This window comes from Tamandua tetradactyla, chromosome 11 (genome assembly GCF_023851605.1).
Source record: "Tamandua tetradactyla isolate mTamTet1 chromosome 11, mTamTet1.pri, whole genome shotgun sequence".
Taxonomy (NCBI): Eukaryota; Metazoa; Chordata; class Mammalia; order Pilosa; family Myrmecophagidae; genus Tamandua; species Tamandua tetradactyla.
The window spans coordinates 98,598,101-98,619,353 of NC_135337.1; the positions used below are offsets into that span (position 1 = coordinate 98,598,101).

General features: G+C 33.8%; 1 protein-coding gene and 2 pseudogenes across 1 annotated transcript; all 3 read left to right on the plus strand.

The window, feature by feature from the left end:
* Nucleotides 1–2,161: 2,161 nt before the first annotated feature.
* Nucleotides 2,162–3,089, plus strand: LOC143649737 (olfactory receptor 5M3-like; annotated as a pseudogene).
* A 6,117-nt stretch (nucleotides 3,090–9,206) lies between these two features.
* On the plus strand, nucleotides 9,207–10,133 carry LOC143649311 (olfactory receptor 5M9). Its single transcript, XM_077119435.1, has one exon. The coding sequence runs from the start codon at nucleotides 9,207–9,209 to the stop codon at nucleotides 10,131–10,133; it is 927 nt and encodes a 308-aa protein (XP_076975550.1).
* Nucleotides 10,134–19,277: 9,144 nt separating this feature from the next.
* LOC143649738 (olfactory receptor 5M9-like) lies at nucleotides 19,278–20,208 on the plus strand (annotated as a pseudogene).
* The last annotated feature ends 1,045 nt before the right edge of the window (nucleotides 20,209–21,253 follow it).

Here is a 21,253-nt window from a genome sequence, read left to right on the forward strand (position 1 = left end):
TTCCCTGAAGATTGAGAGGAAGATCTAATGAGAAAGAGGATGTACAATGGAGAAATTATGGTGTAACAAATGACTGTGACTACTGACATTATATAGATGCTTCTCTGTTAGTATGCAGTGTTTTAGAATAGTCAGAAGGAAATACCTGAAGTTGTTGAACTGTCATCCAGTAACAGTAACACAAAACTTTGATGATAATTTTAAAACCATATGGCATAAAAAAAGTTGGGTGCCCATGTTTGTGTGAATCTGGTGCTGAATGTTTCATTATGTTCCACTATTTCACTGATATATGTGTGTATATATATATATACACACACTCTCTCAGTTAACCTACTTCTATTGTAAGTGAGAAGGGAGGTGTCTTTTGTACAATAAAACAAAGGGTCTTAGAGATTAATTTTCTGGCTCATATATTCCAAAGCAGTTTACCAATTTTAGACTATTGTTCTTCAATTTTTTATTAATTCACTTGTTAATACCATAAATTTTTATTACTTAACATGAGACTATGCAGCCATGTAGAGTCTAAGTCACTTTGAATTGTTGTTTTCTTCTTGAATGTAAAAAGGGCAAATTTTCTTTCCAAGAGGAGTGGGTGGAAATTATGAATCACTTTTCTGGATGCAAGTCTGCTTATTTTTACTACAGCATTGAGGTTAACCTGCTTACCTGCTCTCTGTCTTTCCTAATGATTGCCTAGTGATAATTATGGACAGAGTCCAACAAATTATTGAATAAAACTATAATTCTGGAAGACAAAAATAAGTAATTAGGACCCATCATTTGCCCTAAAGATTACATGTAGCCATCAGAGGGCATGGCATAAATCTCATCTTCAACAAATCCATTGTCTTGCTGAAAAGAAATTTCAATATTCATATTTACAAATTGTTCTCTATTCTAAAGAGCATGAATGATCAATGATGTTGATGTAATTCTCATATAATTTTTAAAAAAATTTAAATCTAAGTGAATGCTAGTTCAAATTTCACCGATTTCTTTTTCATGAAACTTCTAATAGTTTGACTATATTTCAGTAGACTGTATATCCCTAAGAGATTAGATAAAGTGTAAAGATTTCCCATTATTATTTGATGAAAAAACACGTGTTTTTCCCCATAATTCTTATTGGCATCATGCAAGATATTAATGTATTATCAGAAATATATTTTGAGAAACATCGTTCTACTAAAATGTTCATTTTGTACAACTATAATTTGAAAATGCATTTTCAAAATATTCAGGTTTTCTTATATTCCAAAGAATCTCTAAAATTGACTGCATCATTTCCCAATTTCTGTTCCCATTATATAACTCTATAAGAATAGATCACAAGTTTTGAAAGTATTTATTAAAATTGACTCTTGCACAAATGCTGACGTTAATCTCCTTGTCTTTTTCACCTTTGAATCAATAGAGCATAGCAATGTTGTTCTCTAGTAGATTATAATTGCATGTTATGTATAGGGGGCATCTTTATCCAGGTACTATGTATAATGCATGAATGTGAATAAGTGAGTCACCATTTTATAGTTGAAACAGATGGCTATTATGATTGGTTTGCCCCCTTTTCAATTTAAATTAGTGCAAGAATAAGGCTAGGTTATCTGACATTTTGGGCTGATGAATATTATGATTCAGTAGCTTCCATCTCTAACGACAGAGAACATTCTTATAATGATAAAAGAGACAAGAGGTATAAGATGATTTCTAAATTCTGTTAAAAATAGATATCTAACCCTTCATAAATTTCTTAAAAAATATGAAAATACAAAACAACATTGGCAACACAAGATGGTTAAAAAGTAGTCTTGGACGTTGGGCCAATGAAGTATTTAGCACCTTAATGTTTCAATCCCATTACTCTATATAACTGCTATATAATAGTGTCTATGTATTTCTTTATCTAAATTATCTTCAAAGATCCTATTCCTTAGCTGTTACTGCTTTCCACATAGCAAACCTTATGCACCAAAAACATTTGCTGTAAACAATGACAAAGTACAGTCACAGATACTCAATAAAGTGACAATGACAGCAACCATGGATAAAAAAAATCAATATATGGATTAAGAAATGAATAATTCCTGATTTTTTTTCACTTTTTCCTTTTAGATATCACAAAGTTTTACACTACTACTGGTTTATGACTATTACAATGCTCAGTTTCACTGATGTGACAAAGTTTATTCATTTGGGATTAATTAGTCACAAGGAATGGCAAGTTCTCTTCTTCATCATTTTTCTCATGGTCTATCTTATCACTATTGTGGGCAATTTTGGTATGATCATGCTAATTAAGGCCAGACCACAGCTTAATAGCCCCATGTACTTTTTTCACTGCCATTTGTCATTCATTGATGTCTGTTTTTCTTCCAATATCACCCTTAAAATGCTGGAAAATCTGTTATCAGAGATAAAAACTATTTCTTATGCAGGTTGTTTAGTACAGCATTTTTTCTTCATTGTCTTTGTGCATGTAGAAGTTTTTATTCTTGCTGTGATGGCCTTTGATAGATATATGGCAATTGGCAACCCCCACTCTATGTCAGTAGAATGTCAAGGGTTGTTTGCATTTGACTGATTTCTTTCTTTACATATATGGTTTTCTGACTAGTCTGGCAGCAACGCTATGGACATATGGCTTGCACTTCTGTGAGAAAATTGAAATCAACCACTTCTACTGTGCAGACCAACGTCTCATCAAAATGGCCTGCTCTGAGACCTTTGTAAAAGAATATACATTGATCATACTTGCAGGCATTAACTTCATGTATTCACTGAAGATAGTTATGATCTCTTATCAGTTCATTCTCATCTCTATTCTACACATGTGCTCTGCTGATGGGAGGAAGAAAGCCTTCTCTTCCGTGGGTCCCACTTGACTGACAGCTGTTACCATATTTTATGGGACCCTCATATTCATGTATCTCAGGCTGCCCAAAGAGGAGTCTGTGGTGCAGGGGAAAATGGTGGTCGTGTTTTATACCACAGTGATTCCCATGCTGAACCACATGATCTGCAGTCTGAAGAACAAGGATGTAAAAGAAGCCATGAACAAAGTGATCAGGAAACTAGGTCAATAAAACAAAATTGAGTTAATTGTCTCTTCTGTGTTTCACAGATATTTGTTGGGCAGCATATTTCTGTCAAGGACAAAGGAAAGTTAAGTGGAAGACCTGTGTTTTGAAAGAGAGACACTCAAATTGGGAGTAAAAACAGTAGATTGATCCATTCCTGGTAATGTAATTAGTGAGGACTAATCGATATGGTGTAATTGAAAGCTGTTAAAATGGAAAATTTTGAGGGGCACAATTGTTATTACAATAAAAAGTGGAAAAAATGACCATTGAAAAGGTGTTCAAGTGCCTTGCTAAAATCAAAAGATATTTTTGTTTATTCAAAAATTCAGCAGATGCATTTTTAAAGTAGCTATTTATTTGACTATTTAAAGAGGAATTAGTGGGAGAGAAAATTGCCAGCACATTTAATTTTGTTTCAAAACATGGTTTTTTAAATGAGTCTCTCAAATAGCTATGACATTGTTTAACTCTTCTTTCATTGTGAGAAAAGGACTAACTCTTCAGAGATTTCCACTTTCAAGAGAGCAAAACTTACACATTTGTTTTTCCAGTCTTCTTGCTTCCTAAGAGAAGCAAGAAGTTTTTGTCTTTACAGATTACAGTAACCACAGAGTTTTAATTCTAGGATTCCAAATTGTGCATTTATCACCTCCCTAACCAAACTGGCTTTGACCTACAATCTCATGGAGCAGTGGGTAGAATTAGTAGATGTGTGCATCATTATAAAATCATGGCTTTCTGGATTCCATTACCAGATTAAATTGATATTTATTTCAGAATGTTTTCTTCATCTGGGACTAAGATATGATGCTAATTTCTTTGGTTTTTATATTTGAAAGAAATAAAATCTTTAGTGAGGATAGCTCTTTGTTGTCAACATCAATTTCCTGCTGTGATAATCTTAATATATTTTGATATCTCTTGTACCTCATTTCATAAACCACAAGCTTGAGGCAACAGTATACTTCCTGAAAGTATATATGTCCTTAAAAATCAATCAATACATAAATCAAATAAAAAATCACCTTTAGTTTGGGTGCAGATAATAAATAAATTATTAAATGTAAGTCACACATTCTTAATTACACATCAGTAATTACCAATTTCTCTTCAATGATGCAAAGATAAAATGAGATTGTCCTTTGTTGAATTTTTGCTTTCCTTAAGGGAAGCCAGAAACGTATCCACACACTCATACACAGATAACATGGGCATTCTTTCAAAAACCATTAGCAAATTAATACTAATTTAACTAAATTGTTATATAGCTGTCTATGGTTGCAAAAATTGAAATCCTTAATGAGTATAGGAACTAAATGCTACTTTGGGGATGGGTTGGATTGAAAGTAATTTATTTTGTGGGTAAAACCAATTACTTGCAATTTATTGGTGATGATATGCCAAACTACTTGCTGATTATGAATATTTTCAAAATATGATTTTAAAACTTTGTGGTAGGTGGGAAAATGTGGTTGGATAATCTTTATTCCCTAATTTTTCAAAAACACTACACATTCCGTTTTTATTTTGGGAAAGTTAGTGCTTCATAAGGAATGACTATGCCAAAGTCAGTGGTTAAATAGTCGTGCTGTTTTGAGTTTTAAAATTTCAAATTAATTTGTAGGTGATGTTGGACAAGTCACTTACATCACATCCAGTTTTGTAGGTCATGGTCTACAAATTCCTCTCTGTCTTACAATGCCTATCAAACTTGATTCCTTTGGCAGAGCTTAAAGTGTTTTTGCCATCTGATGAAAATTCAAGATACTTCTGTAAAATATATATATTTTAATCAATGGCATTATTATAATTATTTTTACATCTATCAGGTTAACTATTTTTAGTCATCTCCAACATATAACCCTAGAGCACATTTATACCCCTCTCTCCTTCAGTGTCTCTTATCTTTCTCTCTGGCACCTTTTTCTTTTGCTTGCTCAGTTTGTAAACTTGCTAAAAAAAAACTTAAGCTCTTATTTACTTTATAAAATCAATATTTTATTATTCAAAATTGGGGCTATTAGTCACAACTCTATAGATGTTGGTGAATTAATACTTGTAAACTGATTAAAAGTGAAACTATACAAATAATTCCATTATTTTACAACTTGAGACGCCTGCCACTGGGCTGACTGTCTTTCCTTATCTATCTCATAACCACCTTGTAAGATAGAATTTTTCCATTCCACAAGTGAGTAAATTGAAACTCAAAATTATGTCATTTACCCACAGTCATGTAACTAAGGTGATGGGGCCATGGCTTGATTTTAGACCTGTTTCACGTCAAAGGCCATAGTCTACTACAAGCCAAACAATTATGAAGGCAGAGGGATAAATTATTTATACTACAATCTACAATATTGCCAATGTCCTCTGCTTGGATTCCTTCTCCCCAATTATTGCCACATGATCCATACTTTTGAGGCAGGTGTCATTTGTAAAAATTACCGTGTGAAGCATAGGACTAACATTAGCATAACATTATTATGATCATCAACCCTGAAAAAATTGCTGCTTATTAGAGACATAGCAGCATATGAAGGAAAGTGATTCATAAAAAGTTTGCATGATACAAACCAAGAATATTTTCTTGAGATGCATGATTTCCAAGTGTGGCAATCAGAGGACAGAACCAATGGGAAATTGGTAGACAGATTTTGATCTCCTGATTCCATTATAAGAATTATTCTTCCAATTAATACTCCTTCCCTATCTTACCCATTAAGCATTTCTAGAATTTTGATTATTGTTTCTTTCATAATTACATGGTTGGTCCCTTAGAGAGATGCTCCAAATATTCAAGAGTATATTACAAATGTTGGCACATCACTCATTTGTTGTTCTCCTCTGTTGAAGGTAAGTCTGAAAATCTGAACTCTTGATAATTCAGATTAATACAGCTCAGTCATTTTATTTTTATCCATATTTAAAGAGAAGGTGAAGACCTTGACTTCCAATTTATTTGCTAAAGCTATATTTTACTGTGTGAAGATATATTTCTATTACATTTTCTTACTTGTATCCGTAGTATGTTCAAAGTTATCTAGGAATGTTATCATTATAATGGAGATTTATAAAACTTGATATTCCTCATTGGTTCATCTATAACTGTTCTTCATAGATAATGAGAATTGGTTTTCACATGGTTCTTTAAAAATAAGTATGAAAAGAGTTGGAAGCACGGATTCAGTATGAAGTATGGAGAAGTGATTATTCCTTCACAGTTTTTCCCATGGGATATCCCTGAAATTTTAACACAGATGATTCTATATTTTATATTACATATTCCATCACCCCTATTGTGTAAACAGGCAATCTGATGTGTACTATATAATAGACAGCACTTAGCCACTTGATACTATGTTGTTGGATCACCTAACTTTTGAAGGAATGGGGAGGCAATGCCTTGCAACTCAGCCTTCATGGGGAGAGTCATGCAACCCTCAGTTAGTCCATCAAAGACATTCTTCTGTCTGGAAGGGCAATGAAACTGAAATCTAAATTAAAATAACAAGAATAATTGAGTAGATAATTGAAGAGGCAGCCACAGAGGTGGTTAAAGGTATAATACAGGAGTCAATTTATTGGTTTGCTTCTCAATCCTGTCATTCAGATCTGACCGAGGGAGGCTCTGAATCTCTCAATGCTTCAGTTCCTCAAATGGAGATGTCAGTAGAACCTGATTCATATCACCTTTGCATGCAGAGAGCTTAGAAAGCAGTCAGAAAGTTTATTATTCTTAATGTTTTGAAACACTGGCTACCGTTAGTAAAAATTTTTTTCTTTGGTTTAAAATATTGAAATGTAAATGTATTGTATGAAGCTGATCTCAAGATTAGGGGGCTTTTTAAAAAAATGTGTTTGTGTATATTCTTGAGTACCTGTTTTATATATATATAACAAGTGAGCTAGTTAACTTAAGGGATTCCAAGAGGAATAAGTCAAACTTCACTGCCAGGGTGCTAATGATTATTTGTAGAGGAAGATAAATTCACACATCATAGAGGAACTGAATCAAAATTAGAAAATAAGCTGGGTCGCTATGATAGGTTGTATTAGCTTATATTTCTGAGATGGTTGAATATTTATATACTATCATTATAGCATATAAAGATAGTATATATTAGTTTAATTTACCCAAGTAACACTCTGCCAATTAGAGAATCATGTGTTCATGCCTCCAAGGTCAGGAGTTTTAACATAAGAAAGTCTTTGTACTGAGCCTTTTTTCCAGTGTCTTCAGCTCTCATCTGGTTAATTCCACATATGAACCAAAATAGAGAATCTACTCTCTTGGAAATCTAAAATAAGGGGAAACAGGCCAGTATTGAAACTTAAGTGCTTATGCAGTTATTCATTTTAAACACATTTTTATTTCTCATTTTAAGCATTTTAAGGATAACCAAATAGTCCATAGAGATTAACTTCCTAAAGGTACACTGCTAGTAAGTTAAGGGAACATGATATGATCATTAAAGTTCATTCATTCTTTAATATACAAAAAGTTCTTTTTAGCAATGCTCATTTGGAACATACCAAGCTTATAGTTCTTTGAGCCACTGAACTTTGTGTTCCTCTTTCCCACAATTTTTAGAAAACTGACTACTTCATATGAACCTAAAAGTCATCTCCTCAGAGACAATTATTTTTGGCCATGCATTATGCATCTTATTCCCCCTTATTCCCAATCTTTAGCATGCTAAAAATTTGGCACGAATGCTCTTACTGCCTAAAATAATTTGTTTACTTATCACTCTTCAATAAGAATGAATTATAACAGGAACAGGAATCTTGCATATCTTGTTCACCTATACATTTCCAAAATTTAGAAAAGTTTGAGATAACATGTAATAAATACATCTGACATATCATTAGTTGTCCTTGATGTTTACAGGATAAGTAAATGAAGCCAATTACAAACTAGGCCTGTTTGTATATCAGTGAGTATTAATCACTCAACTCCATTAATACGGAGAACTTAAATTTCTGTTATAGTCCTAATCCTAGAGATACACCCTTGAATACTCATCACACACTTTGGTTTCTTGTAAGAAGCAAACTATATTGTTTGGAGTTACTTTTTTGTAGTAACTTTTAACTGTGATTTGAATGGTCAGGGATGGTATTTATTGGTTCTGAAAATTAATGGAATCTGAAATGAGCCACTGCAGTGAATAAAGCACATCAATGATATTTTACCTCTATATTTATCTATTGTTTCATTCTGATAGTGATACTAAGTGATTGATACACTTGTAGCTTACTTTTCTGAGATAATAAAAGCAGGAAGAGTTTATGCCCTTACTTCCCTTTTACATCACCCTTGCAGATGGTAGCAGTCACACCAGGATAATTTGTAGCAAAAATAAAATAAAATATGTGCCTGAATCTAATATTTGGAAAGCTTAAGATAAAGTAGCTCGGTAAATTGTTGTACAAATGCATCAATAATTAGATTGTAAGGCCAATATGTAAGAACATTGTCCATGAAAATTATACAGGGGAGTCTTACTCTCCAAGACATATAAAAATGGGTAATCTCATGTATATTTAAAAGTTCATTCACATTCAGAGGCAAATACGACACATGAAAATGATGTTTGATGAAATGTCAAAGGGCACCTCTTGCTTACTAATTGTCTAGCTGATCTGGGTTTATATTTTAACATTTCTGGGTCTCAAGTTTCTTTTCTGTCACAGGATATGTTGGAATAGGTTGTCTTTGTCTTAGAACTCTCAGTTGTACTTTCATCATGTTTATGCTCTCTGATTTTAAGTTATGCTTGCTATAATAACCTAGCAAAGAGGTAATTACCTAATTCTAATACCATATGCTATACTAGACTCTAAAACTATACATATTAGTAATGAAGGTTATCTACCAATTTTGCAGATAAGAAACTGGAAAAAGATAAATTGTAACTATCTATAAGAAATATGGACGGAAACAATTATGCCTATATTATTTCTCTCTTGAACATTGTGCAAACTCTACATTGTTTCATAAGTGATTTGATATAGAATAAGAATAAGTGTTACTCAAATATTTCAGCAATAAAAAATTCTCTTCATGTTTTTGGTTTCTCCATAGGCAAAACAGGCTGGGCCTCTGATAAGGAAATGCCAAATTTCACAGATGTGACAGAATTTATTCTGCTGGGGTTGACTAGTCACCAGGAGCTACAGGTTCTCTTTTTTGTGGTGTTCCTACTAGTTTACATTGTCACTCTGTTAGGAAACGTTGGTATGATCATTTTGATCAATATTAGTCCCAGGCTTCAGAGCCCAATGTACTTTTTCTTGAGTCATTTTTCATTTGTAGATATCTGGTTCTCATCTACTGTCACCCCCAAAATGCTGGAAAACTTATTATCAGAAGCAAAAACCATTTCTTATGTGGGCTGTTTGGTGCAATGTTACTTCTTCATTGCCCTCGGCCATGTGGAAATCTATATCTTGGCAGTGATGGCCTTTGATCGTTACATGGCCATCTGCCACCCTTTGCTTTATGGCAGCAAAATGTCTAAGACAGCCTGTATTCAACTCATCTCTGTGCCTTACGTCTATGGATTCTCTGTTAGTCTAATGTGCACACTGTGGACCTATGGCTTGTACTTCTGTGGGAATTTTGAAATCAACCACTTCTATTGTGCAGATCCTCCTCTCATCAAGATTGCTTGTGGTGGGGTCCACATCAAAGAATACACAATGATGATCATCGCTGGCATTAACCTCACATATTCCCTTTCTGTTGTCCTCATCTCCTACACCCTCATTGTAGTAGCTGTGCTGCATATGCGCTCTGCTGATGGGAGGAAGAAGGCCTTCTCCACCTGTGGGTCTCACTTGACAACTGTTACCATATTTTATGGGACCCTCATATTCATGTATCTCAGGCGACCCACGGAGGAGTCAGTGGAGCAAGGGAAAATGGTAGCCGTGTTTTATACCACGGTGATTCCCATGCTGAACCCCATGATCTACAGTCTGAGGAACAAGGATGTGAAGGAAGCTATGAACAAAGTAATCACAAAACATTTCTATTGAAAAAAAATTGAGCAATTATGTCTTATATGTTTCACAGGTACTTTTTGGGCAACCTATTAATATCAAGGTATTGATATCAATAAAAGCTACACTGAAGAATTGTGTATTGAAAAAGAGAGAGAGATTTAAATTAGGATTAAAAATAGTAGATTGACCCATTCCTGGTGTAGAGTCTCATTAATATAAATTCACTTTAATGTGCAATGGTGAGAATTGTATTGATCATCCACTCTAAAGGTTACTCTTAAAGCTTTGGCTAGGTATTGAAAATTCCCACAGTATGTCAAACCTCAACCAACATTATTCCTAAAAACCCTAAAGAACCCTGTGCTCTATCTAAGATTTCATAGAAGTTTTACAGACTGATCCTATGTCAGATAAGCTCTGAAAACCTGAGATACCAGAGTCTCCAAGAACATCAAACAGTTTCATTCTTCTACCCAATAAAGTTAGCACCTCTGCCCAGCACAAAGGAACTAAGTTGATCATTGCCCAGATACTGCTGAAGAGTGAGGGAATGATCAAAGAAGAGAAGGAAGTGTGACTGAGAAATTAGGATTTAACAAATGATTATGACTACTGACTCATCCGGCACATATTTCTTTTTAGTTTGTAGTGCATTAGAATAGCCAGAAGAGAAAACCTGAAATTGCAATCCAGTAGATTTGGGCTTTGATAATGATTGTACACTACATTTCTTTTGTCATAAAATCATGTAATTGTATAATCCTTGTGTGTGACTCTCCCTTTATCCAATGTATGGGTAGACAAGTACAAAATAGAGACATGCATGAGAAAAATAAAATAAATAGCAAAGAAAAACCAAACAAACCTGGTAACAGATGTTAGTCAACATGTGGGGAAACTGTAACTCATATACATTGGGAGAATGTAAAACAGTTCAGTCACAGTGGAAAATAATCTGGCAATTTCTGGCATAGCTAAATGTAGAGTTACATTCTGATCCAGGAACTCAATTCCTAGGTATTGAAGTTCTTCTACAAAATTGAACATATTTCCAAACAGAAACTTGTATATGCATGAATGTTCATGGCAGCAAGATTCATAATAGCTGCAAAGTGGAAACAGTACAAATATCCATCAACTGATAAATGGACAAAAACCAATTTTGGCACAGACATATAATGCAGTGATATTCATCATAAAAACGAATGAAGTATTGATACATGCTATAACATGGATGAGCTTTGAAACATTAAGTGAAAGAGTTACAAAAGACCACATATGGTAAGAATCCATTTACATGAAGAGTCCAGAATAGAAGTAGTCAAAGAGATAGGAGATTTACATTGCTTAAGGCTTGGGGAGGAGAAGGTAATGACTGCTCATGACAAAGATTTTCTTGCTGAGGTGATGAAAATGTTCTAAAATTTTTTGTAATGATGTCTGCACAAATCTGAAGAGATTAAAAGACATTAATTTGAACACTTTGAACAGGTAAATTATAAGATATGTGATTTATATCTACATAAAACTCTTATAAAAATAGATTAATCCATTTCTGGTGATATAAGTAGTGAGGATTAATTAATATATACAATTAAAATAATCTACAATGGGAAAATTTAAACTGAATAAATACTGTTACAAATACTATTATAATAAAAAGTTAACAAAAAAGATACCTAATAAAAAAGAAATCTAAACACTTAGCTAAAATCAAAAGATAGTTTTTCCTGTTTAAAAATTCAGTGGGTGAATTTTAAAAATAGTTATTCACTTCTCTATCTGGAGAATAATTTATGGTGCAGGAAATTAACAACATATTTCATTTTGTTTCATAGCACAATTTTAAACTATTAGCCTTACTAATAGGGATGAAATTGTTTAATTCTGTTTTCATTGTGAAGAAGATCAGAACTCTTCAGAAATTTCACATTCAAAACATCAAAACATACATTTCATTATTTTTCCATGTTTGTTGTCTCATAAGATAAACATCTTGGTAATTGTTTGTCTTTAAAGACTATAGTAATGACTGTATTTTAACTTTAGGGTGACAAATAGTTCACTTCTCACCTGCCTTAGCCAAACTAGCTTTGGCCTATAGCCTGATGGAGCAGTACATAGAATTAGATGTATGTGTCATTATAAAAGCATGGCTTCATGGATTCCACTTAACAGATTAAACTGATATTTATATGGAATATATTGCACCTCTGGGACAAAGATACAGTGCCTAATTTCTCTGGTTTATTTTTATATTTGAAAGAAATATAATATTTAGTGAAGGGATGCTATTTGTTGTGAATATTAATTTCCCATATGATAATATTAATGTATTCTGATATCTCTTGTACCTCATTTCATAAATCATCAACCTGAGGCAACAATATATTTCATGAAAGTCTATGTGTCCTCAGGCTAATTAATCAGTAAATCAACTGAGCAAGCATTTTTGATTTTGGAGCTGATGACAAATAGCTAGTGAAATGCAATGCACACATTTTTCTTACACATGTAAGTAATTACAAATTTCTCTTCAATGATGCAAAAATAAAACAAGATAGTTTCTATGTGAGAAGAATTATTCTTCTTTGTCCTTTGCTGAATTTGTATTTTCTTTAAGGAAAACCAGAAACACATATGTGTCCATTTCCACACAAACATACACAGATAGAATGGGCAACCTTTATAAAACTATTTGTATATGCAAATGGATTGCTAATTTAGATAAAATTGTAATATTACTATCTTTAGTTAAAAAATTCAAACCGTAAGGATGCTAAGAATTAACTTATTTAATGTTACATTGCAGATGACTTAAACGTATTTTGTCAGTAAAACCATTTACTTGTCACTTATTAGAAAACATATATATGCCAAAAAAGGGGCTGATTATGAATATACTTCAAAAAACCCAGCCAACACAACAAACAAACTCACCACCCTCCCCCTGTCTGTGTGGGACATGACTGCCAGGGGTGTGGACCTTCCTGGCAGCATGGGACAGAGATCCTAGAATAAGCTGAGACTCAGCACCAAAGGGTTGAGAAAAACCCTAGAATGAGGTGAGACTCAGCATCAAGGGATTGAGAAAACCTTCTCGACCAAAAGGGGGAAGAATGAAGTGAGACAAAGTGTCAATGGCTGAGAGATTCCAAACAGAGTTGAGAGGTTATCCTGGAGGTTATTCTTATGCATTAGGTAGATATAACCTTGTTATTCAAGAGGTAATGGAGAGGCTGGAGGGAACTGCCTGAAAATGTGGAGCTGTGTTCCAGTAGCCATGTTTCTTGATGATTATTGTATAATGATATAGCTTTCACAATGTGACTGTGTGATTGTGAAAACCTTGTGTCTGATGCTCCTTTTATATACCTTGTCAACAAATGTAGAACATATGGATTAAAAAAATAATAGGGGGAACAAATGTTAAAATAAAAAATTATAATAATTATAAAGCTTTTAAAACTTGGCAGTATTTGGCAGAAGGGTTTGAATTATCTTCACTACTTCAGTTTTTCAAAGATGAAACACTTCCTGCTTACATTTTTAGAGAGTTATCATTACATGAAGAATAAATAAGCCATGGCCAGTGATTAATAACTGTTGCTGTTTGAGTTTTCAAACTTCAAATTAATTTGTGGGTGATGCTGGACCACTCGCTTATGTCACATCCAGTGTCATAGATAACAGTCTATGATCTTCAAGATTTCTCTGATTTATGATGCCCATCGGATTAGATTCTTTGGCAGAGCTTAAATTGACTTTTGTCATTTGCTGAAAATTCAGGATACTTCTGCAAAATATATTTTAAAAATTGGTGGCACTGCTTTAATTATTTTTACCTCTATTAGCTTAATTATATTTAACCATCACCAATATATGTAACCATAGAACACATTTATCTCCCTCCTCCCTCTGTATCTTTTTCTCTAACTCTGTCTCTGTTTCTCTTTCTCTTTCAAATGCACACACATATATACACACACACACTCACATATTTTCTTCTTTTCAAATTTAGACTTTCTTGGGACAGTGGGTACTGGATATAGTTCTGTAGTGCAAATGAGATCACAAAATGGATTTCCTCCATAAATGACGGGAAGGAACTTAAGAGCTCAGAGTACTTGGGCACTGAGTGAAGCAAAAAAATAAATAAAAACTTTACCTAAGCACAATTCAGCCCATAGGTTTCCAGAGCAAACAGAGGCAGGACATAGTTTAGAGTTAATGAACAATTTAGGTCGCCAATTATTTCACTCGTTCACTTTGAAAACTTGGTTGAAAAACTTAAGCTCAGATGAAAATATTCTCAAAATAACTGTGGTAATGAATGCACAGCTCTGTGATTATACCAAGGGCCATAGAGGTACACAGGGATGGATTATATGGCATGAGGATTAAAGTACTTAAAAAATATGATAACCAAACGAGATCCATATTATCATGAAAATATCAGACAAAATAGACTTTAACTAATTATAACTGTTATAAGGGGTAAAGAAGGATATTATATGCTGATAAATGGGTCAGTCAAATCAACAAGAAATATTACAATTATACATAGATATGAATATCAGGCAGACCCCAAAGTGTACTAAGCAAATACTGACAGGTTTGAAGAGAGAAATAAAGTGTTGCTTATAATTAGTAGGACATGTCAATAGAACATTTTCAGTAATGGGTAGAACATCTAGACAGAAGACCAATAAGGAAATAGAAGTCTTGAATGATACTATAAATTCATTAGACATGTATAGAACATACAACCCCAAAGTAGGAGAACATGCATTCTTCTCTAGTGCACGTGGGTCATCTCAACTGCTATGCCTTACTATATCCAAGAACTGTGAATGCAGAGGGAGAAATTCTTTATACTACAATCTACTATTTCACCAATGACTTCTCCTTAAATTCCTTCTTCCATATTGTTGCCACATGACCCCTGTTATTGAGGCATGTGTCATCTGTGAAAATTACCAAGCAACGGTAAATTTCACAGATGTATTATATATTATAGCAAAGAATATGCATTGCTATAATCTTCTATCTTGAAAGTGGTACTTATTTGGGACATAGCAGCAAAGGAAAGAAAGTGATTCATCAAAATTTTCCATGTTAGAAACCAAAAATATTCTGAGATGCATGATTTCAAAGTGTTACATAAAGAGGACAGAACCCATGTGAAGTTGGTAAACAGATTTTGATCTCTTGATTTCATAAGAATTATTTTTCCAGTAAATACTTCTTCCTATATCCTGCCACTGAGATATTTCTAGAATTTTAATTATTATTTCTTTCATTATTACATGCATGGTCCCTTAGGCAGATGCTCCTAATATCAAGACTATTATAAATGTTGAGAAATCACTCATTGGCTGTTCTCCTCTGTTGAAGGTAAGTCTGTAAATTCTGAACTCTGCAATTAGGATTAATTCAATTCTAACCAATTTAATTAATTGCAGTTCAGATTAATGCTGTCCAATCATTTTATTTTAATCCATATCTAAAGAGAAGTTGAATATCTTCAACTTAGATTTATTTGCTAGCACAATATTTTAATGTGTGAAGATCTATTTCTGGTATATTTTCTTATTTTTATGCATATCATGTTCAAAACTAGGTAAGAATGTGATCATTATAATGGGGATTTATAGAACTCATTCATTCCTCATTTGTTCTTCTTACACAGCTACAGGAAATTGGTTTTAACATTGTTCTTTTTAAATATGTGTCAATGGGTGGTGGATATTGAGCAGTATGAGGGCTTGGAGAAATGATTTTTCCTTTAGTTTTTCTCTATGAGAAATTCCTGAAATGTTAATACAGAATAGTCTGTATTTTCATACTGTATGTCCCATCCTCACAATAGACAATATGATGTGCAATATATAATAAACTGCACTTAGTCATCTGACCCTATGTTGTTGAGATCACCCAACTTTTGTGGGAATGGTTCTGCAATGGTCTACTACATCTGTAGCTCAGCTTTCATGGGGAGAGTCATGCAACCCTCAGCTAGTCCATCAAAGATGAACTACCAAAAGAATAACTTTCTTCTGTCTGTAAGAGCAATCAAACTGAACTTTAAAAAGAAATGAATTGAATAATAGAACAGATTATCATGGATGCATCCATAAGAGGTGGTTAAGGATATAATACAGGAGTCAACTTATTGGTTTGCATGTCAATCCCATCAATCCTATCTGACCCAGGATTCAGACCCAAGGAGGCTCTGAATCTTTCAGTACTTCAGTTCCTGAAATGGAGATGTTAATAGGGCCTGCTTCATATTACCTTTGCATGCAGAGGGCTTAGAAAGCCATCAGTAAGTCACCTATTCTTAATTTTTTAAAGCTGCTGATACTTCTACTAGAAGAATTTTTCACAGATTTAAACATTGGAATTTAAATCTATTGTATGAAACTGATTTCAGGAGGCTTAAAACATGTTCTTGTGAATATTTCTGAGGATCTGTTTTAGATATATAAGTGAGCTCATTAGGTTAAGTAATTCCAAGAGGAATAAGATAAACTCTACTACAAAATAACTAATGATTGTTTGTAGAGGAAGACATATTCACACTCCACAAAAGAATTGAAACAAAATTGAAAAATGGGCTAGAAAACTGATCTTCTTTTACAGCAGGTAATATTAGCTTATATTTCTAAGATGCTTGAATTTTTATATAATATCTTGCATTTAAAACAATACAGTAGTTCAATTAATGCAAGTAGAGCTCTCTGTTAGAGAATCATGCATTCATGCTTTGAAGGTCAGGAGTTTTTAAGTAGGAAAGTCTATGAGCTTAGCTCTATTTCCAATGTCTATAGCTCTCATCTGGTTATTTCCACACATGAAACAAAATAGAACATTTATTGTCTATTTTCATTTCATGAAAATTTATAAGAAGAAACTTTAGATCAGTATTGAAACTTCAGTGCTTATTACATTATGTACCCAATTCATTTAAACATAATATGTCAATTACTCTTATTTACCATTTTAAGGTTAGCAAAATAGTCCATAGGGATTAACTTCCCATGTATATACTGCTACTAAGTGAAGGGACCATGAAATATCATAAAGTTTATTCACTAATATAGCAAGAATCTTTGTAGTAATCTGCCTTTGGAATATGCCAACCTAACAGTTCCTCTTCTGAGGTTTTGAACTTGAACTCCTTCTTCACCCAATTTTTACAAAGCTGGCTACTTCAACTCACTGAAAAATTAACCTCAGAAAAATTTTCTTTGGTGATACTTTGTTCACCTTCTCCCAGTTATTCCCAATCTTCTTAGCAGGCTAAACTTTTCTCACAACTGTTCCTACTACCTAAAATATCTCTTTTATTTATGTCTGTTCAATAAGAATGTGTTATGATGATAGCAGGAATCTTGTGTATCTTCTTCGCACACATATTTACAGAATTTACAATAGTTTGAGATACCATCTAATAAATACATCTGCATATTATTAGTTGTACTTTATGTTTGTAGAATTAGGTAATGAAACTGATTGCAAACAAAGGCCAATTGCACACCAGTGTGTGGTAAGTGTTCACACACTATTATTATGGAGAACTTGAATTCTCAATATGGTCCTAATCATACAGACACTTCTTTAAAGATTCATAACACTTTTGTCTCTTGTAAGAAGCCAAGTGGGGAAAGTATATGTTCTAGTTTGTTAGCTGCCAGAATGCAACACACCAGAGATGGATTGCCTTTTAATAAAAGGGTATTTATTTAGTTAAAAATGTGTAGTTCTTCAGAGGAATGGCAGCTAACTTTCAACTGAGGTTCTTTCTTACATGGGAAGGCATAGGGTGATCTCTGCCAGCCTTCTTTCCAGGCCTCTGGTTTCCAACAACTTTCCTTGGGGTGATTTCTTTCTGTATCTCCAAAGCCCTGGTCTGAGCTGCGAGTGCTGAGATGAGGTATGCTGAGCTACTTGGGCTATATTACATTGAGCTCTCTCATGTAAACACCAGCCAATTAAATGAAATATCATTCATCACAGCAGGCAGGCCTCCTAGCCGACTGTGGATGTAATCAGTGACAGATGAGGTTCACATGCCATTGGCTCATGTCCACAGCAGCAGAAATAGATACCTTCACCTGGCGAAGTTGACACCTAGATCTAGATACCACAGTATTATTTGGATATATTTTCTCTGTGATAACTTGAAATCAGGATTTGAATGGTTAGGGCTGGTTCTGTGAAAAACAATGGAACCTGAAATGAGCCACTGCAGTTAATAAAGCACATCAGTGATATTTTACCTCAATATGTATCTATTGTTACATTTTGATAGTGACACTAAGTGACTGATACAGTTGTAGCTTACTTTTCTGAGATTATAAAAATAGAGTTATGCTGTTATTTCCATCTTACCTCTCCCTTGTCATGGTAGCAATCAAATCAGAATAATTCAAAGCAAAAATAAAATAAAATAGGAGGCTGAATCCAATATTTGGAAAGCATATGATAAAGTAGCTTGGTATAATGTAGGACAAACATATCAAGAACTAGTTTATAAGGCCAACATATAGGGTCATTCACTGTACAAAGGTTAAACAGTGAAAGCTTACTCTCTAAGGCATGTAAAAATGGATAATATCATAATTTTCCACTTTTGTAAATAATTAGAGGCAGCTATAGCATGGAAAAGATGTTCCATTGAGTATCAAAAGTTTCTTCTGACTTAACAATTGGCTAGCTACTCTGGTTTTATATTATACCATCTCTGTGTCTCAAGTTTCTTTTCCATCCAATAACATATTGCAATAGTCTGAGTCTTGTTTTGCAATTCTCAGTCGGAATTTGGTCATGCTTGTGCTCTCTGATTTCAAGTATGTCTCCTGTAATAATCTAAAAAGATATATATAGTTGTCCAATTCTAATGGTATATTTATTTGTAATGAATGTCATCTACATATTTGCAGATGAGATACTGGAAAAAGATAAATTGTAACTTTATAATGCATAGGGAAAAAACGGTTATGTATGCCTATATTATCTCTCTTTTGAGCAATGTGCAAACTCTATATCATTTCTTAAATGATTTGATTTAGAGTAAGGATGAATGTGACTTAAATGTTTCAGCAACAAAAAAATCCTCTTCACGCTTTGTCTTTCTCCATAGGCAAAACAGACTGGGCCTCTGATAAGGAAATGCCAAATTTCACAGATGTGACAGAATTTATTCTGCTGGGGTTCACTAGTCACCAGGGGCTACAAGTTCTCTTTTATGTGGTGTCTCTACTAGTTTACATTGTCACTCTGTTAGGGAACATTAGTATGATCATTTTGATTAGCATCAGTGCCCAGCTTCAGAGCCTAATGTACTTTTTCTTGAGTCATTTTTCATTTGTAGATATCTGGTCCTCATCCAATGTCACCCCAAAATGCTGGAAAACTTATTATCAGAGGCAAAAAACATTTCCTATGTGGGGTGTTTGGTGCAATGTTACTTCTTCATTGCCCTTGTCCATGTGGAAGTCTACATCTTGGTGGTGATGGCCTTTGATCACTACATGACCATCTGTCACCCTTTGCTTTTTGGCAGCAAAATGTCTAGGACAGCCTGTGTTTGACTCATCTCTGTGCCTTATGTCTACAGATTCTCTGTTAGTCTAATGTGCACACTGTGGACCTATGGCTTGTACTTCTGTGGGAATTTTGAAATCAACCACTTCTATTGTGCAGATCCTCCTCTCATCAAGATTGCCTGTGGCAGGGTCCACCTCAAAGAATACACAATGATATCATCGCTGGCATTAATTTCACATATTCCCTCTCTGTTGTCCTCATCTCCTACACCCTCATTGTAGTAGCTGTGTTGCACATGCACTCTGCTGATGGGGGAAATAAAGCCTTCTTCACCTGTGAGTTCCTCTTGACAGCTGTTACCATGTTTTATGGGACCCTCATATTCATGTATCTCAGACAGCCCATGGAGGAGTCTGTGGAGCCAGGGAAAATGGTGGCTGTGTTTTATACCATGGTGATTCCCATGCTGAATCTCATGATCTACAGTCTAAGGAATAGGGATGTGAAAGATGCAGCCAACGAAGCAATCATTAAGGCTAACTTGGGGCAGTGAAACTTTTTTTTTTTTTGGAAAATATTATAAATGTCCCTTTTCACAAATGACTTTCTATGGCCAACTCTTGCTTACACTAATAGATCCAAACACCATTATGCCTTACATCAAGAATGGACTGTGCAGACCTGTCATGCTCTGTTCTACATATCTAATGATTTTATTAAAAGTGACATTTTAGTAGTTTAAAAAACTTGTTACTTAATGTAATAATAAAATTTGTCCTCAGTATGCGACATTGGATAGGAAACATCTGATGAAATAACATTCTAATTATTTGTTTTACCATCCTAACTCTATTCATTCATGTGCATTTTGATGTATTTTTTCCTGATATTGAAGGTGGAATATCTTTGAAAGGTTCTCATTAAAACAATCATAAACACAGGAAGAATGAGTATGTGTTTTCTGATGTTTAACTTCTGAACTTTGGCCATATAATGTTGTCCCATTAAACCCTTGGCTAATAATTTTATTTTAAAATGTTGTTTGATTCCAGCCTCTACATAGTAATATTAACATTTTTGTATTTTTTTTTGCATTGGCAGGCACTGGGAATCAAACCTGGATATCCAGCATGGCAGGAGAGAACTCTGTCTGCTGAGTCACCATGGCCTACCCTTTTTTTGTAACTTTGTTGTAATATATTCACACTGTATATAACCCATCCAAAGAATAAAATAAATTGTTCATGTTAACTTATGATCTCATGATATCTCATGATTAATCTTAGAATATCTTCATTACTCTAGAGAAGAAACTAGAACAAAGAAGTCAATCTCCAATACTCCTATGCCTCTTATCCCTCTATCTAACCGTTGACCCATAGTGTTGGTGAAGTTCATTTGTTACTTGATGAAAGAACATAAAAATATCACTGCTAACTCTTGTATTGTTTGCAATAAATAAGTTTGCCTCTATACCTCTCTATAATTAACTCCTTATAATAATGTCTTACATTCGTTCTAGTTCATGAAAGAACTTTTTAATATTTTTTTATATTTGTTTATTTAATCACAGTCCACCATAATATTCGCTGTTATAC